This window comes from Asterias amurensis, chromosome 7, assembly GCF_032118995.1.
Source record: "Asterias amurensis chromosome 7, ASM3211899v1".
Lineage (NCBI taxonomy): Eukaryota > Metazoa > Echinodermata > Asteroidea > Forcipulatida > Asteriidae > Asterias > Asterias amurensis.
The window spans coordinates 158957-186650 of record NC_092654.1 but is presented as its reverse complement, the minus strand read 5'-3'; the positions used below and the strand labels follow the sequence as shown (position 1 = coordinate 186650).

At 38.2% G+C, this 27694-nt stretch overlaps 2 protein-coding genes across 2 annotated transcripts in view; both read right to left on the bottom strand.

The window, feature by feature from the left end:
* The window catches only part of LOC139940055 (1-phosphatidylinositol 4,5-bisphosphate phosphodiesterase delta-4-like), a 194005-nt gene that overhangs the window by 40639 nt on the left and 125672 nt on the right, over positions 1 to 27694 (bottom strand). The gene's annotated exons all lie outside the window — the stretch shown is intronic.
* Positions 3 to 27626, bottom strand: LOC139940121 (DNA replication ATP-dependent helicase/nuclease DNA2-like). The gene is made up of 30 exons (XM_071936367.1): positions 26921 to 27626; positions 25772 to 25825; positions 25032 to 25524; positions 23134 to 24911; positions 22451 to 22593; positions 21857 to 21925; positions 21552 to 21713; positions 21337 to 21361; positions 21024 to 21086; positions 20431 to 20516; positions 19913 to 20041; positions 19353 to 19476; positions 18913 to 19011; positions 18339 to 18462; positions 17817 to 17976; positions 8523 to 8717; positions 7270 to 7383; positions 6640 to 6774; positions 5966 to 6082; positions 5559 to 5644; positions 4920 to 5021; positions 4288 to 4403; positions 3718 to 3846; positions 3271 to 3464; positions 2684 to 2897; positions 2312 to 2398; positions 2092 to 2181; positions 1617 to 1787; positions 867 to 1013; positions 3 to 260 (listed from the first exon to the last, which is right to left on the bottom strand). Exons 1-30 carry the CDS (start codon positions 26942 to 26944, stop codon positions 213 to 215), a joined length of 5478 nt encoding a protein of 1825 aa, XP_071792468.1. The 5' UTR covers positions 26945 to 27626; the 3' UTR covers positions 3 to 212.

The window sequence follows — 27694 nt, the reverse complement described above, 5'->3', positions numbered from 1 at the left end:
AGATTTCTGTAAAAGGAATCAAGAATATGTATCACTCTTTCAGTAAAAAACACGCTATCTGTCTGGACGGCACTTGAGCATCAAGCTGGACGGTTTTGATAGTCTGTAATCAGTAACTTGAAAAAGTCTCTCCAGAACAAAAGGAAGTCTCTAATTATGAAATACTACCCTCTGAGCAGAATGCCTCAAGAAACACTCTGTGGAGACCAACTTCAAGATTGACTGGACTTACTGCATACATCTGATGGGAGGGTCACCATGTAAGACACAAGTTAAGGAATCAACAGTTGACATAAATACTCAATCTCCATCAAATAAACAAGTTAAAGGCATTGGACACTATTGGTAATTACTCAAAATAATTGTTAGCATAAAACCTTACTTGGTACCGAGCAATGGAGAGCTGTTGATAGAATAATACATTGTGAGAAACGGCTCCCTCTGAAGTAACGTAGTCTTTGAGAAAGAAGTAATTTCTCACTAAAATATTTGAATTGAATTCAAGACAACAGCTGAGGTCTCGAATTAAAACATCTGAAAGCACACAACTTATGCGAAGGGTAAGTATTGTTTGAAGCACACAACTTATGCAAAGGGTGTTTTTTCTTCCATTATTCTCTCACAACTTCAACAACCAATTGAGTTCAAATTTTCACATGTTTGTTATTTTATGCATACATGTATGTTGAGGTATACCAAGTAAGAACACTGGTCATTGACAATTACCAAAGGTGTCCAGTGCCTTTAATGGAACATGTTTTTAAACAGTGCATTTCTTGTAAAGGAATGGTTAATGTTTGTTGCCATCAGGCATTAAAACAACCTCCAAATTCTAAACACTCTCTCAACTAAAAATAAAAGGATATCATATTGGTTGATTGCAGATATTCTAGGAGCTGCCTCATTGGTCCATATTTACTGAGTGCTTTGATACAGCCAATCAGAATGAGTTTATGTTTAGCTCTTGTCAAAGCAACGTTGAGACGTCGAAGATCCTCCAAAAGAAAACCACTCTGTAAAAAAAACCCAGAAATCAAGGAAAAAGGAATGGTTAATAAGAATGTAAGAACTAAAGATTTAAATATAAAAAAATCTCTCGTTTTCCCTTCAGAGCTGACTTTGTAAATTTGATAATTATATTTACTGTATCCAGTCAATGTTTATCAGTGGCAGCAGACACACAGGGTAATTTGTTTTTGCTTAAACACCTCTGAACATGCTCACAATTCAAACAGCAATGGATTTACTGCTGCTTTTTGAAGTAATCTAATCCATAAGCTCTTTTCAGAGCCACCATCTTCTCAAAAACAAGTTCATTTTTATAGAGTACCTGTAAGATTAAACTATAGATGGATTGCACATAACGTCATTGACCACCACCTTGACTACTCAGCCAATGGTTGCCTTTCCCATGTGCACGTTTCATCAACGATGGCCGCCAATGCAAGGTGTTTTTGAAAACACAAGCTGGTTCAGAATTTCAGGCAAGTGGAGAAAAGGTGCTGAAATGTGGGTGTGGGACAAGGAGAGGGGAGGGGGGATGTTAAGCCCTTACCCAAGAGTCTTTGTCCTAGGGTGGAGTGGGGTGGGGAGGGAGGGGGAACGTAAACTCTTACCCCAGACTCTACGTCCTTTGCGGTAAATGACACAATGATGACTTCTTTATCTCTTCCCTGGTACTTATCGACAGTATTGACTTCAATGTGTTCATCTAGCATGGTTCCCAGCAGCTTACATTGGTTACGATATGGAGAGATGATTCCTATATCACTTTGTGCACAACCACACTGTGTAATAAATACCAGACATTATGTCAGTCATTGTTCATAAACAAAACAAATACATTAAGTGCAAAAGGTTTATTTTTGATATTAAGTTCTAACATAAACGCCATAAAATCACAATGCACTTACAAGTTTCCTTCAAACTTAAAACATCTTAGAACCATTCCTTTAATTTTCTCAACCTTGTGGAGGAGTACACAACAGTCTTTTTCTTGATTTGTAGTCAGCCAATATACATTTCACTACTATTTCAAACTAGTAAGTCTAATTTGGAAGGCTAGTCTTATTTGAGTTGCAGCTTGCTTACCTTCTTCAAACAGTTGACAAGCCGCTGAACCAGCAGAGCCTCTACTTTATTTACTGTGTGTTTCTCATCTGCTTCATCTGGGAACTTGACCTGTCAGAAAATAACAAATCAATCTCTGTTTCACCCACGTTTAAAATTTTCTTATAAAGCAAAATCAATAAAATCATTATATTTTCATTTAGCGAAACATAAATAAATGAAATGTTTGAGTGAGATGTACCTTATCTGTGGTAAGGAAGCAAACTGGAGTGGATGGCTGGATTGCGTTAATCAACCAGGAATTATCACCGTCATCGTTGGTCAGCTCCTTTCACAATCAAAACACACACAAAAGCAGATATCAGGAATATGCTACAAACTTCATCTTTAAGACAAATGCAAACATGAGAAAGATTTGAAGGTTTTTCAGTAGCTGTACAATAAGATAAAGTTGGTTCTGACAAGAACCACCACTATTCAAAAGAGATTTACACATGGTGTCATCACAAACCTCATCTAATACTTCCACCATGCAAAGTGTCACATCCACCATAATTGGGTAAAGGTTTGCGATACACCATGAGACAATCTGTTTATCTGTCAGTATTCTTACCATCTTGACCCTTTTCCAGTTAGGCAGGTTAAGCTTTGCTGTAGCAACAGCTTCGTTACCGCATCGTAGCCTGCCCTCATACACCAGTGTGTTACTGAGTTTCATAATGTCAGAGTTCATACGATATTGTAGACTAAGCTGAACTGCTGCTGATGGGGTCGACTCATGGCGCTCACCGAGTCTCTGGAACAGACTCACACTCATTCCAAGTTGCCTGAGGAATATTTCAAAAAATTTAATAAAAACATTTCTGTGAATTGTAAACTCATAAAATTCAACTTAATATCGTTTTACGAAACAATATCCACTTTGAGTTTATGTCTCTGCTGGTTCCCCTTCCTACAATAATGAAAAAACAATAATTTTTCCAGCACATCAGCCAATGTTTGACAATAAAAATAATACACACTTTGCAATTGTATCTAACTACAGTAAGAGAGGTTTGCGGTCACACCATAAGAATATTTCTTTTGAGTAGTGTTGGCTCTGAAATGAACCGGTGGTTAACGACTCAACGTTTCAAACATGCTCTGATCGTATAAGACCCAAAACAATGAACAGAAAGCCAATGAAAACCCTTCATTTACCTTGCTGCATTACTCTGTACCAAAGGAGGAAGTTGCTTGTGGTCACCAACCAAGACAAAGCGCCGGGCACGGAACAGTGGCCCAAGACACACCAACTGGCTTATCTGTGATGCCTCATCAACGATACAGACATCAAATGTACGTCGAGTCAGAAGTGTATGCTTAGCACCTAGACATGTTGTGGCCACAACAAGCTGTAGCATAGAAGCAGAAGAGGGACAAATACGATTAGGGTCAAGTCTTATTATTGATTTTGCATCGGTATAAAAAATATGTTTTTGTTTTACGCTCGAACCAATGTGTGTTAAAGCAGTGTATACTCTTTGTCCTGTGAAAACAACTAATAGGCATAATACTCGGGTGAGATTTGAACCCAAGACCAGAGTCAAATTCAGAGCAAGGGTTGAAACAGTGAAGACAAATAGACATCTCCTGATGTCAACTCACCTTAGTTTCAAAGCATGATGCAAGTTGTTGAACGCTTCTTGAAGTACCAAGCACAGCCCGCTCTGAATATGACCTAAGGTCAGAGTGCACTCGATGTTCTGACCCTAATCTCAAAGGTGAAATCCCAAACTACAAAGAAAATATTCACAACAAAGAAAGCATAATGTTTTCTAAGCACATAACAATCTTGCTTAGCAGAACATGGTACAGGTCAAATGTTCAAAAGGTTCACTGCTAAAAATGGTATTCTTGAAACAAGAAAAACATCTTATTTTAAGAAAATTATTCTTGTGTCACTCCCTAGAAAATATTTTCTAGGGAGTGACACAAGAAGATTTTCTCAAAATAAGATGTTTTTCTTGTTTCAAGATAACCATTTTTAGCAGTGTTTGGATTGTTGTGACTTGTGCTATGTTCAGTTTTGCTTAGGAAATAAACTTAATAAACAATATTTTTTGCTGACAGCTTCATGAAAATGTGTTCAAATCTAAGGATATAATTTTGTACTAAATAATTAAAATTAAAAGCATATTTAGAGGACAGTTACTTTAATACATCATTTTTAATTACCTTGATTAATTTAAGAAGGATGTTATCGACAGCCGAGTGAGTGTAGCTTGTGAGAAGGACAGATAGATTACATGCACAGAGAATGCGCACCAATGCAACGATAGTCGTAGTTTTACCTATGGACAAGGAAAAACAAAAATCCAAAACTAAACTTATTTCATGTTCATTATAAAGTTATAGGAAAATATAAACCAATGCGCTGATATCTGTAGCGTTTAGCTATTAGCAACACACCCCAGGCCTGGTGGTTTATTTACACGCACGCTACGGAGGTCATGGTCTCCGTGGCCCCTGGTCATGGCCTTGGTGCCCTTCAGAAAGTTACCATTGACTTCAAGGACCTTGCCCTTTCAACATGTTCAAATATGAAATTCCAGGCCTGACACATATACTAGCATCTTTGAGAAAAAGCAAGGAGCAGAGAGCAAAAAGAAGATGCAGAAGATTAAGAGAGCAAAAGGAAGATACAAAAGATTAACAATGAAAGGTTATGAGAAAGGAGACAAAAATGGAACAGTTGACAGCATAACCGCAATCATTAGGGATAGACAGACAGATGGGTTGAACCAAAAATACAAAAACAACAGTAATTTTTAAGGAGTCTCACTCAAGACATGAATCTAGAATCTTACCTGTGCCTGGCATGCCAATAATCAGGCTATAATCTTGACATCTAAGAACTGCATTAATGGCCCTCTGTTGGTCAGTATTCAGTGAGCCAAGAATATCAGCCACTGGAAAAACAAAATCACATTAAAAACATTAAGACTGGATGGGGAAACTAGATGTTCACAGATTGATGGCAAAAGCCTCAACTTCTCCTAAACAAAATTTACGAGCTGTTATAATTATCGGTGTTAGTATTGATTTCGGATAATAAAACAAAGGATGGCTCAATATGAACTCAATCACTTTCAGAAGTCTGGTGAAACCTGTAGACAAGGGTGCTTGCATTACTTCTCTTCCATGGTAGTGTTCTGGCTTCTCCTACACACAGACACAACCTACACTATCCTGTCCTAGTACTCTGGGCTTAACAAAGGACAAAGCAATAATGGAAAAATGTATTACTCAAGTCACATCAAGACCAGCCACGCCGGGATTCGAACCCACACTCTATGAATGAAAGGACTTGTATTCGGTTTGCTAGACGGCTCGACTGAAAATACTTATGAATTCTAGGTACTGTAAAACCAACAGTCAACTGTGTGATTCGAACCCGCAATCTTGTGTGTGCATTGGTTATAAAATGGTCTGATACGATGATTTACCTTTCTTCTTTGCAGATTCTGGCACTTGTGAATTGCTATCGAATTGTGGTTCATTCAGATCAACGACAAGCTTACAAAGTCTACAACTGAAAAAATACAATAAAATATAACCATAATCAAAATGTTTCTTTACAATTACTCTAAGAGAACAACATTGTTAGATTAACAATTTAGTTGCTCAAAAATCTGCACAAAACTTATTGATACAAATTGGGTCATATAAAAAAGTGGTCTTGGCATTGAGTCTATGAGAAACATTTGCAGGGCACCAAGGCCAAGAACAGAACAATGAAGCTAAGGCCTGAAAAACTATTTGAAAAATTGTTCTACTCTTTTGAGTACAGTAACTTTTCTTTGCCGTTCTCAGGTAAAAAAAAAAATGTATTATCTTGTTATGAATAACTTACGCATTTTCATCGTTGTGCATTAATTTGGCTAAGTTAACAAGACTAGAAGCCATGTTGTTGTATGCGTCATCTTTGTCCATTCGATACACGGGCTTGCTTTGGGTCGATACCAAGGGCCTGAAATGAATAGAACAAAAGATGATTAATAAAAAAATATATAAAAAAATTAGAATATGATAGAATTCATTATTGTGTTCTCAATACAAAATAAAGATAATGGTACATTTGTTTTGTACACAGGTAAAATTATGTTAAAAATGATGTCATGGTTATGTCACACAATGTTTTAGGCCAACAACCACATCTACAGTATTGCAGGAAAAGTATAAACAGATGATTGGGCGCAGACCTTTTGAGATATAGTGATCTGAAGATCAACTGATTAAATATTCAGGTCATCATAACTAAGTTAATTAATTCAGGATATTAAGCTGTTTATATTTTTAAGACTTAGCTTTGAAATAACATCTAACTATTTCATATAATGCTAAGCAGGACTTTAGGGGAACAAAATGTGTGTACAAATTCTATTGGATATTTGCAAAAGGAGAGCACAAAAAAAAAAAAAAAAAAGGAAAAAAAAACACCCCCACACAAAAAACAGCTAAATATTAACAACATTTATGATAAAAGGAGTTTTGACTACTTGTAGCCCTCACAGTAAGTTTAGTTACCTGTCTGCTTTGATGGTGACTTCTTCAGATCCAATACTCTCAATAAAACCTGTACAGGTTGCAACTTTCCTTGTTCCTTCCACTGATACAGCAACACGATCACCCTGAGACACTTGAAAATCTAACATTGACCGACTGGAAAGATAAAACAGAATATTGCGTCAAATCCTGCAAACGTTGACTGGCTGGCTGGAAAGATAGAACAAAATATTGACTGCTTCGAGTGCTATGGTTAAAACTATGACTCCCGAGGTGATCCCCGGAGCGTTCTATTTTCACCGAGGGAGTCATAGTCAAATCCTGCAAACATTGACTGGCTGGTTGGAAAGATAGAACAAAATATTGCGTCAAATCCTGCAAACTGCGTATTGGTCTCGTCTTGGTCTTGGGATGAATCCCACCCCCCACCCCCAGCACGTTTCCATCAGCACATCAAGAAAACTAAACATTCAAGTATTTTAGTCACAATCTTTGTCTTCCATTAGTTTTAAAGTGTTGATCAAATCAAGGAGAAAATCCCGCCAATTCACACCACGAAACACTTGAAACAATATCTGAAGAATCCAAATAATTGAAACTTCCTCAAATAACCAATATTTTTTTTTAATTTGAATTCTTGTCAGTGATTACCTCTGATGACCCTGTTGTCGTTTGAAGCTGATATGAAAAGACTCTTGAGTCTTATTGTGTTTACATCCAGCTAGCTGAAGGCTACTCAAGCAATTGCCACCTCCCCTCTCCTCCCTAAAATTGTAAACAAACAACAACAACATCTTAGAAATGTGAAAAAAATAACCCTCAGGCCCAAATCATCTCAAATCATGTGCAGGATGTTGTATGATAGCAGAGGATTGAGGACCGTAGGCCTAAACGACAATGACTTATCACTGGGCCAGGCATACCAATCTTGCCCAAGTCCAAACATGTTGGTGTTGAGGGACCAGAGAGTCATTGAGTAATGCTGAGGATTGGGGGTAGAAAGTAAGACATTGTTTAAGTTACTTTGCTCAAAAATTAAATACTTAGTGTGCTACAGAATTCGTAAAATTTAAACCCAAAGCAACTGTTGAATAAAGTGTGATTTGCTCTTCAGTCACCAGTGGTTTTTCATTTTAAAATAATTTGGTACAGCAAGAAGACTTCCGATATAAGGAAGTTAGAATTACAAGTAGCAATTCTTGCATTGACTTCACCATTCCGCATTAGCTGCATACAAAGAAAACACATTTGGGGATCAACAAGAAAACATATTTGCCAAATGGTCATTGTGAACCAGGGGCAAATTAGAAATATGAAAAGGTCTTTTTCTCTCTGACAACCTCTCCCCATTAATAATAAATACATGGTAAGTGGAAGGTACTCTGCAACATTTACGGTAGCGAGACAGAGTGTCTGCAAAACTTAACATTATTAATTATTTATGGTGTCTGTACGTGGACACTATAGTAAACGAATAGGAGACTTTAGTACCAAGCGTTTCATGTTAAGCATGAGTGAATGGGCTATTAAATATTGACAGCCACCACTAAGTGGTTAAAGATGAAAGTATTGGCATTTTCACTGCCACACATTTTTGCCTGAATTTTTGTTGATACGTGCAGATGACATCAACAAATATTTCACTTGATTTTTCTAATAATGCACACCTGCAATGATCAATTGCAATTTGTTATAAACATAAGCCTACAAATTATTGCAAGAACTTTTGCTCTTTGTACCTTGTTAATCTGTAACTATGATATCGTGTGGTGAATGCATCTGCAAAATACACAGAGTTCTACACATAGTTACTCCAGCCTACAAATCCTGACAGTTAAATGGTTTGAATGGTTAGGTCATCTCACATAGCAAGGAGGGTTGTAAAAGGATTCCGGTTACCATACCTCTCCAGAGCATCTGTACACCATATGTGTTTAGTCTGGTTTCTCTTCTCAGAGGCAATATTCTCCAGTGCACAGAGTAGATGCCAATGTTTGAAATACTCAGCATGCGCAGAAGACAAGTGATTAATCTGTTCAGCAAAGAAGTGGCGCCCTGTTTCACTCAGATCAGAGACCAAGCCTTGATCCGACTCAATCCTGAGAAGCAAAAAAAGAAAATTAACAAATTAATGAAATATTAAGCATGAGCAGAGGACAAATGATTGATGTGTGCAGCCAAAAAAAAAGCCAAATAAACAAGCGAATTTAATCTCAAAATGCGAACACTTGAACACTTCGATTCTCCTGAAGAAAAAACAACAACGTTGAATTAAAAAATTACCTGCTCTACTAAGCAAAGTCTGAAATCTTGACATTGTCAGGTGTAGTAATTAATGTTGAGACTGCGTGACTTTATGGAGTTGTGAAACCAACAAAAGTTAATAAATAACCAGGACAAAATTACAAAAAAGCAATCTGCAGGAAGTCAGACACATACTAATAACTCCTTCAGTTATTGCCTAATTAAGTCACATTTATAGTACAAATCAGATGCAAACAAAGCTAGATGGTTTTGGGTTTGCATGCTCTTTGTGTTATGTGCTGTACCTTGTTAATTTGTTATTAGCATTCAAGTTCTATTCCAAAGTGCAATGCTGCAAATTACGCATCAAGCATTACCTACATTGCTTGGCAGCTTCAAAATGTTACAGAACATTGTTGAACAGCAATATACTACGATTGTTTGGTACGCCACATAAAGCTATGTATCTCGCAAGACTTTTAGTGGTTGGGGTTTTCTGTGTAATATCCAGTCAGGTAGTGGTCAATGCAATTGGCTCTACAGGCTGTCCGTATGAATGGAGGCAGTTTGGTCAGTCCTGCTACAAGATGGTCATTGATACACCTCTCAACTGGTTTCAAGCCCGTCAGGTATGTCTTGATGCTGGAGGGGACCTGGCAGTACCAAACTCAAAAATGGAAAATGAGTTCATATGGAAATTGCAATTGGACATATTGAAAGGTTACAGCCTACCCAAAAACATGTGGTTGGGTTGCACTTATGGCATAGAGGCAACTGGGAAGTGGACATGTTATGGTGACGATCGAACCGAGTACCAGAATTGGGAGCTTGGAAAACAGTTGATGAATGGAACATGTTTGACCATTCGGAAATACTCTGGATACTGGGGCAGCACTAACTGCTCTACAGTTAAGAAACGTGTTCTTTGTGAGCTTAGCAGAAACAAGTGCCTTGCCTCTCTTCGGTGCTTCAGTAAAACCACCAAGGATCTTAATCATCCATACTGTCTGCTCGGCCACATCTTCAAGGAAACCATCATCCAAAACCCCATACAGTGCTGCCTGGCTTGCTCCAAGGATCCCAACTGCCGCTCCTTTAACCTGTCTGGGAAGATGTGCCAACTCAACAATGCTACCATCTCACAGGTTGATGCTAATAAGAAGAGTGTGATGGAGAACTGTGTCTACTATGAATATGAGTTAATGTAACTCAGTTAGGTCATTACAGATTCACATAGAAGTGATAACAATTACAAAGATAGGTGTAAGAAGAAACCAAAAGCAAAGCAAACTTCCTTTCCAAAGTCATAAGACTTGACAAATATTGCTAGATACATGTACTTGGGAACTTCTTGAAGACAATCATTTGTCATCATAAGGTATGAGGGGAAGACAAAATTATTCTCAACATTGTGTGTATTGGCATGGTAAGCCTGAATCTTGTTTAGACGGTTACCGGCTTCTGTTTATTCTATTTAATTATAGAGTTATCTAAGCTCTGAATGTTTGTATTCTGCTCTGTAGAAATCTATTGCAAGGTAAAGTCCTTTTGTTGTCCATTAATTGCTAATTTAAACCAACCTGAGGAAGGAGGTGAAATAAGTCAACTTTTTGGGTTTAATAAGAATCAGTTTAATGCTTGTTACTGAACACAGTATAACAGTTTGACATATCAAATTGGAAAAGTTAGCAACAGAGTAAATTACTGTCTTGACAAACACGTTGTAAAACATTCATAATAGCTACTGCAAATGTCAGCAAAAACAAACCATAGCAATATGCAGAACTTCATTGTCTCTGCTATGAAGAAACAAGCAAGTCAAATAATTGTTTTTGTTCACCTCTCATCTTGAAACAAGATAGTTGAGTTTAAACCAAATCATGCTGAAAGATGAAATAACATCATAATCAATACAATAAAGTGCACCCATCTCAATACATGCATTTTGTTCCAATGTCAATTATGTATCCCCCTTTAATGCATTTTAACATGCCTGTTACTTTGTGAAATCGTCATCATCATCTCTTGCTTTGAGATGATTATGTTGAGATTTGCATACTGCGCCATTGCCACTGTGCATTTGATTATGTTGGGATTTGCATACTGCCATTGCCACCGTGCTTTGGAAAGAGCAAAGCCACGCCTTCCAAGACTAGTGATCAAACTGCTCTTAAATGCTTTCCGCTGGGATTATAGACTGATGATGAAGGTTAACCATTTACTTATTTAATGACCCATTTAGAAATTGAGAAACGCCCGAGTATAAAAAGTGCTTCTATCACACAAAGCCATGTGGATTGTCACAAAACTCGTTATGACTGCAGATAACTTACCTCACATTATATTTGAGGAGGACACTTTGCAATGTTACAGTGTAAAGATGCAATTTCAAGTACATTTTACTTGTTTTTGTGCTGAATTTATGCCAGAAACATCTAGCAGCATTTTTGATTTTTCATAAACACATACCAGATGAAAGGAAACTTTATGGATTGAATTTAATGCAGTTGCATCCAAAAGCTATGGCTCTAAAAGTGACTGCTATTTTGGTGGGTGTATTTTTGTGCCTAATCAGCATTCAAGCTGTAACAGGATGCCCTTCTGGTTGGAGGCAGTTCGGACAATCCTGCTACATAATGGTCACTGATACACCAGTCAACTGGGATGAGGCACGTCAGGTATGCCTGGGTTTAGAAAGTGATCTCGCCGTACCAAACTCTAAGTCTGAAAATGACTTTATCTGGAACTTACAGCAGGAACTGATACCAGAAGATACCACTCCACATAACTTGTGGCTTGGCTGCAGGTATGATAATAAAACCAGTGACAAATGGCAGTTTGTGGATAGTTTTAAGAATGGCTACAAAAATATCCCAAATCGCCAGCTGGAGAACGGGTGTTGTGGCATGCAATATAAATCTGGAGGTTGGGCTTTAATAAGCTGTAACTGGAGTAGAAATATACTGTGTGAGCAAAAGATGTGCACCCTACAACTACACTGCTTTGCTGTTACCCATCAAGCCACACCCTACTGTCTGCTCGGCCACACCTTCAAGGAAACCATCATCAAGAACCCCATACAGTGCTGCCTGGCTTGCTCCAAGGATCCCAACTGCCGCTCCTTTAACCTGTCTGGGAAGATGTGCCAACTCAACAATGTCACCATCTCACAGGTTGATGCTCACAAGAAGAGTGTGATGGAGAACTGTGTCTACTATGAATATGAGTGAGTAACAAAACTCTGGACAAGGAATCTTAAATTTTACAACTGAAGCAGGAGGTACTTGGTTTCCGATCAAGTCAGAAACAGGAGGAGAAAAGAGTGGGCGATAAATCATTACTTGATGATTAGATTTCTTGTTAGTATTATTTGGCCATGGAGTTTATGTGTGAAGTAATTATCAAGTGCCGCTCCTTCAACCTGTATAGGAAGATGTACCAGCTCAATAATGCCACCATCGCCCAGGTTCAAGTCGACAGGTATTTGACAAGTTAAAATAACTGTATCTATTATGAATTTAGATATCATCCTCATCTAGCAACTGTCAGATAGATGTTTATAACAAAAGACTCATTCATTTAAAAAATCTACATCCTTTCATCCAAGACGTCCTCCCAAACCCATAAGATGTATTTCAAGACTTTGTTAAAATATTGAGGACTGATTGATTTAAAATCTGAAGTAAACCAATCTTCATTTTCAAAGGGTGAATGTTTATGAGAAAAACCATTTCCCCAAAACAAAAAGCACCTTGCGATATCGTTTCCTTTACAGACTCTCTATTTTAATGAACTATAAACTGAGTATTGATGAAACAGCTTTCCATCCCATCAAACAAAAAAATGATAATCAATGAAATCTAGAGCCAGCAGTTAAACAAAATCTCCTTAAAGGGTTTTGATTCAATAATAGATTACATGGCCATCAGATCACAATAACCTCACAAGTAGGGTTTGAAGTAATTGGTTTAGGCAGTCAACACCAAGCATCCAGGGATGAGTGAAATTATTCATTGATCTTAGACCGCAGAGTGGTTTGTCTCAGACCTGCAATAATGATGAAACATTGATCTTTTTCATGGACACTTTCATATCAAACACATTAAATGGCAAGTTGGTATAAACCTGCTCTAAAGTTACAAAGTCTATCAGTACCAAACTAGATGAATGACGAATAAGGTGTAAAAATTTGAGCCGATTTAGAGAAAGTGATAAATTTCTCAATGGCAGAATATAACAAGAACCTACTCATGCTACTGATACTGGACAGTATCTCTGTAGTATACACTGTTACTTCCTGCTCCGATGGATGGATCAAATATGATCAATCTTGCTATGCAGTGCCCAATTCCACATCAATGTACACCTGGGAAGCAGCTCGTCAACTGTGCATGGATATGGACGCTGACTTAGTGGTCGTCAACTCCCAAAGCGAGAACAATTTCATTTGGACTATGCAGAGAGACCATTTTCCAGCTGACAAAGCTCAGAACATATGGCTAGGGTGCACTAATCCTATTGGGACAGTAGGATGGCAATGCATGGATGGGAAAGACATGGATTACAGTAACTTCATTCAAAGTAATGAAGTATTGAGTGATAAAGAACTAAAATGGACGGAAGATAGGTGTTTGACGATGACCTACAGCATTGCTGGATGGGGAACTCCTGTCTGTGATGATGAAAAACATGTCTTGTGTGAGCAAAAGGTGTGCCCCAGAGCTCCGTTTCGCTGTTTCCCAGTCCCAACAATAGATTCTACTCACCAAGAACAACACTACTGTCTGATTGGCCACGCCTTAAAGAAAACCCACATCCAAAACCCCATACAGTGCTGCCTCGCCTGCTCCAAGGATCCCAACTGCCGCTCCTTCAACCTGACATGGAAGAAGTGTCTACTCAACAATGCTACCATCTCACAGGTTGATCATGACAAGTACACAATGAGTAGAGAAAATTGTGTCTACTACGAGTATGAATGAGTGAAAAAAACACATCTCTGTGATAAACTTGCAATCTTATTGTCAGACTCTCTTTTCTCAATAACGTGGTGAGAGTTATCCCTGACAAAATATTCTCTAAATTTAGATAAAAGCATTTCCACCTTTTGGTAACCCCTGGGGTCTTAGATTCCAAGGAGCTTTGGGGAACAGTACCCTCAGTGCTAGAGAAGTAGATTAAAATAAAATGTTTTGAAGTTGTAAACAGTTGTGTACATGAGTGTATCACATAAACTTATACTCCAAACACCTTCATGAAATTTAATCATGAAAAGAAAAGACAATAAGTAGTATAAACAGGCATGTGAGTAACTATCCATTAAAGAAGAGAAAAAGAGAAAACAGGCCAAGAGAAACAAGGGAAAAAGATAATATTCATATACTTTTGTACAAAGAAAACGAAGAAAAAAGAAAAAATCAAAACCCCACAAGAGGAAATCAGCTGGAAAGGGGGGAGGTCTCACATGCCTGTAAAAAGGTGTACAAATAACAATATACATAGCAATGAAAAATGAAATGACCAATTTATTTAAGAAGATGCCATAGCAACACTAGGATATTATATACAGCCAATTGTAATTTGAGAAATGGCACCTTAGTAATTCATTGGTTGTTATGGTAGTGTTATGGTAGTGTTATGGTAGTGTTATGGTAGTGTTATGGTAGTGTTATGGTAACACTTAAAACAAAAGAGATAAATGAGCACTCAAAAATAATCCACCTGGACCTTGAGTTGAGCATTGACAATTAAAAATATATAGAGTTAATCTCCTACTGATGCAAAAACAGTCCAGTCTCCGACAGTGAAACATCAACATCTCAATCCCTGTCCGAACTGGAACAACTGAATACCAGTTTTTGTTTGACAGTGATGCAGTTAAACTACAAAGCGATGTTTTTTTCTTGGATGATGCTTATAATAGTTAGCCATTTACAAGTGAATGTGATTGGGTCACCGGGATGTCCGTATGGATGGCATGAATTCAGTCAATCCTGTTATGAAATGGTAACCGACACAAGGCTGGACTGGTATGCTGCCCGTCAGCGATGTCTCAATGCTGGAAGCGACCTAGCAGTACCAAACTCAAAGTCTGAAAACGAGTTCATTTGGAATTTGACTAAAGAACTTATACAGGAAACAGTCCCGGGAAAGAATATCTGGTTGGGATGTACATACAATGGTGGCCACTGGACATGCCTCAATCCAAATGATTACAACAATCAAAATTCCAAAGTAAACGGCAGTGGTTGTGGCTGTGCTGTATTAATGTACAAATTAGGTGAGTGGAATTTACTTGAATGCTCTCCACCATCTTTGAGACGTTTCTTATGTGAACGCAAAAGATGTACTCAACCAGTTCGCTGTTTTACTCTAACCACTGATCCTTATCAAGCCACACCCTACTGTCTGCTTGGCCACACCTTCAAGGAAACCATCATCCAAAACCCCATACAGTGCTGCCTGGCTTGCTCCAAGGATCCCAACTGCCACTCCTTCAATCTGTCTGGGAAGATGTGCCAACTCAACAATGTCACCATCTCACAGGTCGATGCTAATAAGAAGAGTGTGATGGAGAACTGTGTCTACTATGAATATGAGTGAGTAACACAACTCTGGACAGGGAATCTTAAATTTTACAACTGAATTAGGAGGAACTAGGTTTCCGATCAAGTCAGAAACAGGAGAACAGAGTGGACGATAAATCATTACTTGATGATTAGATTTCTGGCTAGTTTTATTGGCCATGGAATACATGTGTGAAGTAATTATCAAGTGCGATTATTGCTATGTAAATATTTGTAGGATAGACAAATATAATTATCTGAGGTAACTATAACTCATTGTTGTCATGGTCCTATAAGAAAAATAAAACCACTTTCTTATTAGTTACTTAAATGGGATTCAAACCCATAACCTTCTCCGTGCTCACATTCGAGGGGAAAACCCACAATACTGCAGCGCTTGTAGCTCAAAAAGTTGTACTGGACCAGAATTTGTTTTACAATATCAGAATCAAAATGAGTTGAACAAGCACTTGGAGAAGATGGATCTCATTTGTCATGTGTGATTGCACTTTAAGAAGATGGATCTCATTTGTCATGTGTGATTGCACTTTAAGAAGATGGATCTCATTTGTCATGTGTGATTGCACTTTAAGAAGATGGATCTCATTTGTCATGTGTGATTGCACTTTGATACTCAACAGAACTGAAAATATAAATTTATTAGATTAATGGTCAACATTTGTTCATGAAGACATTTACCTTGTCACGTGATTAATATACACCTAGAATTTGGCTTTGTCTAATTATACAGAAAATCAAGGCTATATTTGATTAATTTGTTCTGCACTGCTACTTTGTATCATTTACATTCTAATTAAGATTTTGATTATGGCAATTGACTGGCCTTAAAAAGGGCAGTCCAGTGAGACTCTAACAACCAATTGTAGATGCAAACAGATGATCGATTGGATGTGACGATAAGGTACAAACGTCTTGGCAAGATTGTATCCAAAATGCCATAAAAACACAGTTAAATATTAAAGCCTGAATCAATGATTGCAATTAGATGAATTATGCACAAGCATTCTCTGCTAAGCAGCATTTAGTTTTTCTTAAAGAGTGATCAGGGCCCAATTTCATAAAGCCTGAAAGCACAACAAAACTTGCTTAGCACAGAACAGTATTGTTTAGCAGAAACACGTTACCAACCTAAATTACCTAAGTTTGAATTGTTGTGGCTAGTGCTCGACTTAATTTCTGCTTAGCAAAGAAATTTGTTAAGCACTATTTCCTGCTTAAACAGCTTCATTTAATTGGGCCTTGCAGTTTGCTAGCAAGTGACTAACGTCACAATACAAAAGCTTTGTCAAAGCAAAGTGAGTGGCACAATAAACAGTGTAGCTTTCTCAAGGTTTTGCTCAATTATTTTTGATTTGCCGAAAATCAGCTCAATCTGTATTGCAATAGGTATTCACTCAGTAATTATAACATTATTTTTCTCATTACAACCCCCGTTACTATGACAACATACCAATTGAAGCACACAACGACGAACTGAAATGACTGAATCACATTAAGGTAATCTTCCAAAACATTGAGAATTTGTTCTGGCAGTTTTACTAAAAGAGACAGCACTTAAACGTTGATCACACAGCTTGAAACGAAAATCACCCTAGTGTCCTTGTAAAATAATTGTTCAGCCTGTACTAAGATATTATGTGCAACACACACAGTTTATATCTAAACTTCTTCATGTTAATAGTGAATGTGGTTGATGTGTGACGTTGTAGATCCATTAAAGTATGGAAAAATAGTGTTCTAAAACAATGTCTAAAAGTGCCTTAATAAATGCCTGTTAATATTATTAGTTAAAATGGCAGCAAATGAACATTTCTTGATATCATTTCAAGTTTCAAATTGATCTTGATTTTAGTGTTCACTTGTTACATTAAAACAATCTGTTGTGTTCACATTCATTGTTTTAGTTTGTTTTCATTTCATGTCCATCGCCTGTAATTATTTAGTTGTCTGTGAATCGCATCAATGCTGTTATTGAAGTTAGAACTCTCTATCGTTAATAATACAGGCCTGGAACGTCATATTTGAGAGGGCAAGGCCTTTATCATTTTGCAAGGGACACTCCCAATGAAACATCTTAAAGTCTATGGGAAACTTTTCAAGGGGCACCAAGGCCAAGACCACTAGAGTCAATGGCTTCTGTGGCCTCAGTGTATTTCCAAGCCTGCAATAAATCAGTCTGACTTTACATTAAACCTTTCTCTTCTAAAATTACATCTTCTTCTTTGTTAAATGCACAATAAAAAAAAATTGCAGCAGCACGTCTAATAATTCCATAACAATCACATGACCTCTGTAGCAGTTTGTTTCCCATCGCGTAGGAATTAACTAAAGACAAAGTTAGCGCATAATATTTTGCAACTGTCTTACCCTTGAAGAAGTGAGCAGCTCACCGCATGAGCGCAGTGCCCACATGTAAAGCTGTCTTCAATGGGGTCTGGGAGTTTCGGTAATGTCCATCCACCATCGTTCGACAACTTGGCTTGAAGGGATAGATAATAGGCCAGCTGGTTCCGTAGATGAATTAGCTCTGATCAAAGGACAAGGAAAAAAAGAATTAAGAGAAGTAAAAATATAATTGAGAAGAATCCCCCCTTGGCCACTCCCCCCCCCCCTCGCCATGGCCCCCTCCTCCCCTGGCAACTCCCCCATCCTCCCCCCCCCTCCTTTGCAACCCCCATCTTTTCCCCTTTGGCCCTCCTCATCTTCCCCTCTTTGTACAACCCAGGCCCCCCCCCCCCCACCTCCGGCTTCTTAGCCATCCCCCACTCCTTAGCCACACCCCATCTTCTCCCTTGGCCATGCCCCATCCTCCCCTCAGCAATGCCCCATCTTCTCTCCCTGGCAACCCCCCCCCCATCTTCTCTAGTGGCCACTCCCCATCTTACTGACCTCTTTTATCCATGTGTGTAGCAGGGACAGCCATCATTGCTCCAGTCTTAAGATAGAGTAACATCCCAAGATCACTGGATGCACCACTGTGGATGTCTCCTAGCATCAGACTGTACAACACCAACTGCAACATCACATAACGGAAAGCATTTCATTTCAATTAATTTTGCTCGATGTTTGGTTAAGACATGGTACCAACAAACATTCCTTTGGTTATTATAGTCAATGTTTTCTCTAAAAGAATCTGTAAGATAGGTGTTTCTTTCTTGAAAAGCTACTCAATTAAGTCATTTTAAGCTAAAACTTTAACTATCGGCTTCATAATCAAAATAAACTTAACTTGTCTTAATCACAACACACAAGAACAGGATCAATATGGCTGCAATTCCAAATTTCGTCTGATAAAGAATGTTATGGTACTCAAGACATACAACTTTGTTCTTGCAAAAAGAGGAAATGGCCAACGTCACTCAACTTGTTTGTGTTTATTCTGTTGTCTAGTAAGGAAAAAAACACAAGATTCTCAGACAAAGAATAATCCTAGATGAATTGATGAAAGTTTGCAATTTCATACCTGGCTTCTGTGCTCGATGGAGTTTGTCTGTCGACCAGTCTTGAGCTCCAGAGGGACTGTCATCTGATGTTTGGATCCTTGAGATCGTTGTGGATGTATCTGTAGCAAATTCATTTCAATCGACTCTTTAAAGCATCAGTGTTCACATGCAATTCAATTTTGTCTATTAGTTGCAAACATTAAGTAATTTCTGAGGCAAAATTTTGGCCTAATGCCGATTCATACTTTCTGCAAATGCAAATGGGATACAAACTTTGACGACACACATTCAAAACAAATAATTTGCAACATTTGGCTCGTGCTAAACTTCTGTGGAGCATTCTCAGTGTAAACAGAGCTGTGGCGTCAAAATGTGTATCACATTAATAAATAAGACACACCCTCCGCATCACTCCACCAGTAGTTCAGCGCAGTCTAGTACCCTACTTCTTTTAACCTACCTTTACTTCTACAGTCAGGTCCACCTTTCCCTTTGTCCCCCATCGTGGAGACCAGACTGTTTCCTCAATATCTTGAATACGAGAAACGCAGACGCTAAATTTCTCGGTCTGATTCTGACCAGGCCTGAGAAGGAAACAAATGTCAAGTAAACTGTTACTTTATCACAGGGGCGTTTAAAATTGTTCACTAAATGTAAATTCTTTCGAACTTATTTACCTTTGGGTCTTTGGTGAAGCACCCCACCCCCATCCTGCCCCGCCTACCACATGTTACATCACTCATATGCAACAGGTTTCACTTTGACAATCAATTTACAATTTACCCACAGCAAAGAACAAAGGGGTACATTTTGACGGTCATAACCAAAAACTGTTTTGGTTGAACTTGTTTGATCACTGGCCATTGACTGAAACAGTTATTGGTTACCGCCGCAAATCTGAACCCCATGATAATAAGTGTACTTCAGAACTAACCCCATCCCCTACCCCATCCTAAAATAAAAATAGGAAAAATCTACAACATATCTTGGATCTTGACAAGAGACAAGTGAGCATATTACATTTTGATATCCACCGTTGCGCTCTGTTTGGGATGAGGTTGAAGGAATCTGGCAGCCCATCTCTTCATTGTTCCAATGTACTCCTGAGCATCTTGAAGAACGTTCTGCTCCGTCATTCCAATAGCATACCTAAAAATGAAAAACAACAAATCCAGCAATCATCAATACCCCCATCCACTCCTGAGATGCGTCTTATTTCTGTAGAATCAAAATGTTAGCATCACCAGCCAACTTTATAACATTGCAGAAGTAACATTTGCTGCTTAAAAATTAACAATAAAGATAAAATATTAGTTCTCTACTGTGCGACTAGAGTTTTTGTTCAGCAATTTGATTTCCTTCCACTGAAAACACCAAATGCTCTCAATCTCTGGCCGTGATCAGAGGTAAAATTATATGGGTCGATGTGGCTAGCAGCCACAGGCGTTTTTATATGCCTGGGTAGCTATGTCATTCACAATTCAGCTTCTTAGCTGAGAATAAAGAACAAATTATTAATTGATATTTATAACACTTACATGTCTATGAGGTATGGCAGCCGGTGAGAAACCTTGTCTACAACTTTCAAAAGATTTTCTTCAGAGAAATTCTTTGTTTCTACAGCCTAAAGCGAAATTCAAGAAAATAAAATAACTTGAAGACTTAGCAAAGTTAATCAGTGAATTGTTTGCCATCAAAAGAACACATACTGTTAATGAACAATCTAGTGGAACTTTCAGACAGCCATTGCAGAAGAGAAAATAATGTTGTTGTCTAATAATATATATTTATGGAATGCCCCTCATCAACTAACAAGATGTTAATTTGTTAAATCTACAAAATTCACTGCAGTACCTGCTGGTAAAATATTGAATTCAAACTGCCTCCCTCTAACCACAGGGCTAGCTCGGTGGTCTAGTGGTAAGACATCTGCTCTAGCAATGTAAAGGTCATACATGTAGGTTCAATCCCACCCAAGTGATATTTGCCCATGTTTGGTTTTACAGAACTCAGGAAAGTATACAGTGCTTAAATATTGGTGAAGTTTAAAAAAACAAATTAGAAATAAACTCTGAAGGGTAGCTTTGTTCCATATTTAAAGGATCTCACAAGTGATATCACTTGAACCTACCTTGTCAAACACTTCATGGAGCATTGTACCAAGCAACATTGGTTTACTGGCACAGTCCAATCCCTGTATTAAAGAAGATCAACAACCACACACAATCAATAACAAATAAATCATTTGAATAAAAAGTGCCAATGCACAGTCAAGAACTATGATGTTCTCCTCTGAGGTTACCTAGAATGGGATCTTCTCACTTCCTTATGAGTTTTGAAAGCTTTTTGTGAAGTTCACTTGAAGCTAAGAACCAAAAATAAATAACCAATTTGAACTCCACAGCAAATAAGAACCTCAAGCAATGACTGTATATCATACTCACTTTGAATTTGTCACTCAGCAAAGACCTAAAATAAGTAGAATATAAAAGTATACAATGAATTACTATCATATATTTCTGGTAATAAAAAGAAGGATGCCTCATAAGTAAACTTTATCAATTCCCGAGTCATTTGAGAAATCAAATAAAAAATGTAACCATTCCAGAACAATAAAATGAAAGGTCAAACTGATTTGAAAAAGGGGATTTGTCGTTACCTTCTCATACAACGGATACTCCTTGACACATTGGTCCCTGTGAGTAAAAGATCAGGATGAACAACCAAGAAATTCTTCTGCTGGTCTACGGTGCACATCCCTGAGGAGTCAAACTTCCCATGAACGGCCACGACATCTCCTTCATGAAGGAGTGTATTGAACCTGCAAAATGTAACATCAGTATTTGACTACATTTGAAAAACAGATGGACAGACAGACTGATATATGAACAGACAGATGGGAAACAAATGAGAAATACAAAAGAATTTGACAGAAATGTAGAACAGAAGGGTTGTAATATTTACCATGAACCTGTCAGCTTACATGACTTCTGTTTGTGCTTGGTCAGACACATCAACTGTATCAGTTTCTCACTGCAGGAGAAGAAATAATAAAGGATTATTTTAATGTTCAATGCAATCCACCTGCCCCTATCCCATCCTACACCCCTTTCCCCTCCTACCGAAGACAGCCAATGCAATGAAACGATGGATTTATATTGGTGCATTTGAAGATCAAAGTCAAGTGTAATTCTGTTTGTAAATGTGACGTTATTCAAGTGGAAGCCACACCCACCTTATACAAACTGGCTTTACAGATTACCAATTACCAAAAGGATTAAGGAATTGCATTGAGCTAGGTTTTGTTTGGCGATTTATGCAAGAAAAATTTAACAAAGTTTAAGAAAAAACTTTTAATGAAAGTGATTTTTGGTTAAGTTACACACAATTATACGCCAGCTTTGGAATCGCAGATACACACCCATGACACCTTAACTTACCAATAAGATACCGCCATTATTATGCATCTATTTTTCCCAATGTCATGGAAGAAAGAGAAAATAAAAGAATGAGGAAAAACAAAGGAATCCAGAAAATAAAATGAGGAGTTATTCTAACCTTCCAGTATCCTGGATGCCAATCACTTTGTATCGATTCAAGTCAACTGGCAGCGAAATCTCCTTCTGCTGTGATGAGCTTTTAAATGGTGAGAGAAGACTGAAATCTCTTGTCACTTTAGTCTCAAGGCTCTCCAGTTTCTCCTTCATAAATATTACATAAAATCACAATATTACAATAATAAATTAAAGTTATTTTTCTTATTAAAAAAGACTGGTTCCCTGTGGTATTGGTTTTACAGAACCAGTTATTTCATTAGTAGAGCGATTTCATTGGATAAACGTGCAGTGATGTAAGCTTTCCATATCTGTGTTTTGATTGGTCCGAAGTTAGATCTCTTATTAATTCACCTGACCTGCATTAATAGGAAACTTTTGAACACTAGATGGCAGCAGACACACCATTGTTTCCAGAGGGATGAGCATTTTTAAAAGAACAATGAATTTACCTGGTAAGTCTGCTGCCACCTAGTGTCCCCAAAAGTATCCCATTACTTTTGACGGTCACAATGCTTAAAATTGTAAAGCTCTGAAATGAATTAACACTTTCATCTTAAGCAGCTGGAAACTGCTGTTCCCCAAGAAAGTATTTTCAAGAACAATGAATATCTTTGTTGCGATTGGATTGACAATTTAGAAAGTAACACTAAATTAATTTTCCAGAATTATAAACTGTTTCTTTACCTCAGACATGCCATCATTTCCAAAGTAGTCCATATCCATTGCGGCCAAAAGAGAATCATTGAGTTCTCCGTCCCATAATTCATCAGCTCCATGACTTGGCTGATTGCCAATGTTTGGCTGTGAGCTGCTGACCCGGCCCCCATCTGTAGGAACACTCATTACATTCAAGTCCGAGTCTTCAGTGGGGAGACTGGCCCACGTGTCTATGTTTATCTTCTTGTCTGATGCTGTTGATTTAACTTCATCAGATTCCTGTCTTGAATTCTGTTTCCTCATGTTAGAAGATTCGGTCCCTGTATAAATCTCAATGTTGGTTTTGTCTGTGAGTTTCTGAGGACTTGTACTACTTCTTGAGGGTGACAAATCAACTTTGTCATAGAGATTCTCTTTTTCTTGTTGAAAAAGCGATTTTTTGACAGAAGAGCCGATATGCTGAGTATTCCTATTTGGGGGACACCTGCTTGAATCTTTTACGGTACTTGATAGTGGCGACTTTATCATTTCAGACAATGACTCTATGGTTTGTTTATCACCACTGGTGTAGAGCCGCTTTGCATAGGGTGAGCTCCCCTTAGTAGGAGATCTCTTTCGCATATTTAACTTACTTTGAGCCGCTGTTGTTGATTGGCTCTTGCTCTGTTGATTTGATCCCATGGCCTTCAATTTGATTTTGGACGGTTTCACTGCAAAAGGATTCTTAATCTTTTTCTTGGTGGCTGAAGCAAATAAATCCTCCTCTAAAGAAACGCTGCTTGGGATGAAAGTATCATTATCGCTTTCATCTTCCGCTGAAGAGACAGAATTTAAATCATCTGTGTTTTGATCTACGTTTGGTAAGATCAAGCTTTCATCATGGTCACGCTGTATGGTGTTTTTTGCAGGGCTTGGGCCTAATTTGAAGTTGCGGCTGTTTTTACGGAAGGTCCTTGAGAGCTTTGAAGATGGCCTTCGAGCACGGAACACCTGTCTCTCCCCTAAGGAACCACTTTTTGCTTTCAATCTGGAAGGAATCTTCTTGTCAGAGTTGATCGCCAGAGATGATGCTAATGATGAATACTCCTGAAGCATCTCTTCTAACGGATCCATAGTTTGTTTTATGTTATCTTTTAGATCCAATCCAGTAGTAGGTGGCCCTGCAGTTAGGTCAACGTTCTGCTTTTCTGTTTGAGGTACAATCACAGGTAACTCAGCCTCAAAAATATTTCTTGCAACATAACTGTCGCTGGAGTCTTGGATTGCATCGCTGGTATTAATGTTTGATTTTTGCTCTATGTTCAGTGTTGAGCTGACAGGATTTGCTTCAACTGTAATATGATTACATTCAGTTTCACAGAGAGTGGCTGGAGTCCAACTGACTCCTAACGGAAGCTCTGGATGAGTGGTCAGTCTCTTACCTCCTCTTGGGGTATGGGTTGAGGATTCAGCAAATTCTTGCAGCATCTCTGCAAGTAAGTCAGTCCCTTCATCCTCAAGACAGGATTTCTTGTTTTTCTTAAGTGATTTCAATGATGTAATCTTGTCAGTTCTGCTGGAAAATCTTTCTGCATTTTGGAAGTCGGGCTTACGGCTGAGCTTCTTTGAGTTGCTGTCATTTCTGAGGCGGCTGATGGATTTATTACGTTGTTGTGGATGACCAGCACTGGTTGGTGTTTCAGGAACAAAGATCGAGAATGGAGACTTGAGGTTTCTGTGAGGTGTCAAATCGTCGTCTGGTAGAGGGGCAGAAACCTTGTGAGTTTTCTTGGAATTAAGAACTGCCTCAGGAGTTTCTGGGATGACTATATGGAAAAACAACATTCATTTCAGAAACTGACAGCAAAATCAAAGCATCAAAAATAAATTTCTTATTGTTATTTTAAAGGAAACAGTAAACAAAACACTTAGTTTTTTTAACTAACCTGTAATTTGAGACCCTTGACTTCCTTGATTGAGATCGTTGGTGTTGTCATGGAAACTACTAGCCTGGGCATTGTGGCTGTTGTTATTTCCCTTGGCATCTTGGACTAACTTGGTTTTAGACACTTGTACCAGGCTAACATTTGATGGTTGCCGAAGTTCAATATTTTTGGAAGCACTGTCAGAAGTGTAATGGACCTTTCTTGGGGGAGTTTCCAGTAATGTCTTTGGAAGTTTAGAGAAAGTTGTTTTCCCCTTGTGGTTTCCTCTATGACTGCCCAAATGTCTCTCTTTGCTTTGATGGCAGCCTTTGGATGATGTGAGTTTAACATTGGGGCTATTAGGGCTCTTTGATGTCTTCTGTGGTTGGAAATCAGATGAGTCATCTGTGCTTTTTAGCAAACTATGAAAAGATTTGGAGGTGACTGGAGGAGGAGCAATGGTTCTTGCACCAGGCTGAACTTGAGTAAACAGTTTAGACTGCCCACCTGGTGGCTGGAAACAAAAATTATTTGGGTTATTGCAGTGCAAAATATGTAACAAAGGATTCTTTGCGAATTTAATGGTACGCAGAGCCATGAAATTGGGCCTAGATAGAACTTATCGCAAATACTTGAAAATGTGCTTGATAGGCGTGGAATGAGATGCATGCTGGTCTAGTTAGCCATGCACCTTATTCAAGAGTTAGCGCTTGCACAATGGGTAAAACTTTTATATGTGCCTGCTTGAGAAGGGAACTCACCTTTTTTGCAAAGAAACAGTTCAGGGTTTTTTGCCCTTTGATGTTACCAACAGCCTGCAATGAAGACAGAACAAATTGAGGGTTTATACATCTTTAATTAACCCCAAATAATTTAATTCCAGACTGCCATGATCTTGATTGAATTGTCTCGGTGCTCAACCAGTTAAAGATAGATACCAGCAGCTGACTTGTCTTTCTCGCTCTATGCTTTGAATTTTGTTTAGTGTTATGGTTGCATAACTGACAAACTTTCAGGACAGTTTGAGTCAAGACAGTTTCTGCTAAACAGTGGGGTTTTTCAAGCAGTGCATGATCCCAAGAGAGGAACTAGCGTGGGCTTCACTTGCTGAGAATCAAATCTCCTCTCCGTTGACCAAACATGCCAAAGTAGAAATTGCATTTTTTGCTTTAATTTAAATTTGTCATTTCATTTTCAAAACAAAAAAAGTTGAGCGCTCAATGGTAGGCAGTAGGCCTAGCGTGCCTAGCCTTCTTAACATGTCTAAATACTTAAAGGAACACGTTGCCTTGGATTGGACGAGTTGGTCTTTGAAAAGCGTTTGTAACCCTTTTTTTATAAAATGCATATGGTTGGAAAGAGGTTTTAAAAGTAGAATACAATGAACCACACAAGTTTGCCTCGAAATTGCATGGTTTTCCTTTTATTACTGTGCGAACTATTAGGTCGGTCATTAGTGATTATGACTCCCATAAAATTAAATGGCCAACCATGTTAGTCGACGAGGTAAAAGGAAAACCGTGCAATTTCGAGGCATGTTTGTGTGGATCATTGTATTCTACTTTTGCAACATCTTTCTACCCATATGCATTTTATAACAAACAGTAACAAACGCTTTTCAAAACCAAAGACCAACTCAACCGATCTAAGGCAACGTGTTCCTATAACTTTGCATGGTACAGAATATATTGTTAATAATAAGGCCAGAACTATGAACTCCTAAATATTACAATTTATTTTACACTACAGTACACACACTCACACTTCAATTACATTTCATGGCGATCAAAATAATCCGTTAGTCAAAAGATCAACTTACAAAAATGTACACACTATTTGAAACTCAAAAAACTCAACTGTGCATTCCTAGAAAAAAATACAGAACAGAAGTAAAGACATCGTTCACCAACCTCTGATTTCTTTGTCTTGCCCATGTCCAGAATCTGTAATTCTGACTAAGATTGGTCATCAACATTCAACACCAGTCACCAGGAAAACTTATTGAAATGTGAAGACATCGTTCATGTCATCCTTGGTCCGTGATGGCTGATGGTATTTACCGCAGCACGAAGTTGACATCGAGAAAGTCAGTTACAAAAATGGATCGACATTTTTATCAAAATTCATTAATTCTACCACCGGTTTTGTATTTTTCTTGTTCTTAAATACTTTGGATAAATCAATGCAACCAGAAATTGTCAATGTTTAGTATTTGTAGCGTCTAAAAAATGTCAAAAAATTGACATGAATTTGGTGCAAAATCTGCAAGTGAACATCAAAAATCCCCGCGGTTTGAGAAATAGTGCTGTCGCCCTCAAGTGTTCAAAAATGTTCAGTTAAGTTTCCTCTATTCCAGTGCGTAACTGGTCAATGTGAGTTATTATAACGAGGGGGTTGACAACCTTTGTATGAAGACGAAGTTGCAATGAAGCTCAGGGGCGGGGCGTGGGACGGTGTAACTGGTTGGTGGGGGATGCACCCAATGACGGGATAATTGGTAATTAAAGGGCCTCCCAAGGAGCTTCAGTAAGTAAGCCTCTAAGTCAAATTCAGCTCTCGGTTGAGTTTTGTATCGATAGATGAAGGTGGACCTCACATCCTCACTAGACAACACACTCGGAGGACGCATCATCAGCCGGCCTCAACGTACATCAAGACGATGATGATGATGATAGAAGCATGCG

What these genes read in the sequence shown, in the direction of transcription:
- LOC139940121 (XM_071936367.1), bottom strand. Translation starts at nt 26,944, where the DNA reads ATGGGCAAGACAAAGAAATCAGAG. An exon ending in TCAAGGGTCTCAAATTACAG is followed by an intron (nt 24,912 to 25,031) that starts GTTAGTTAAAAA and finishes TTTTCCATATAG; the next exon opens with TCATCCCAGAAACTCCTGAG. An exon ending in TGTAAGCTGACAGGTTCATG is followed by an intron (nt 21,714 to 21,856) that starts GTAAATATTACA and finishes TACATTTTGCAG; the next exon opens with GTTCAATACACTCCTTCATG.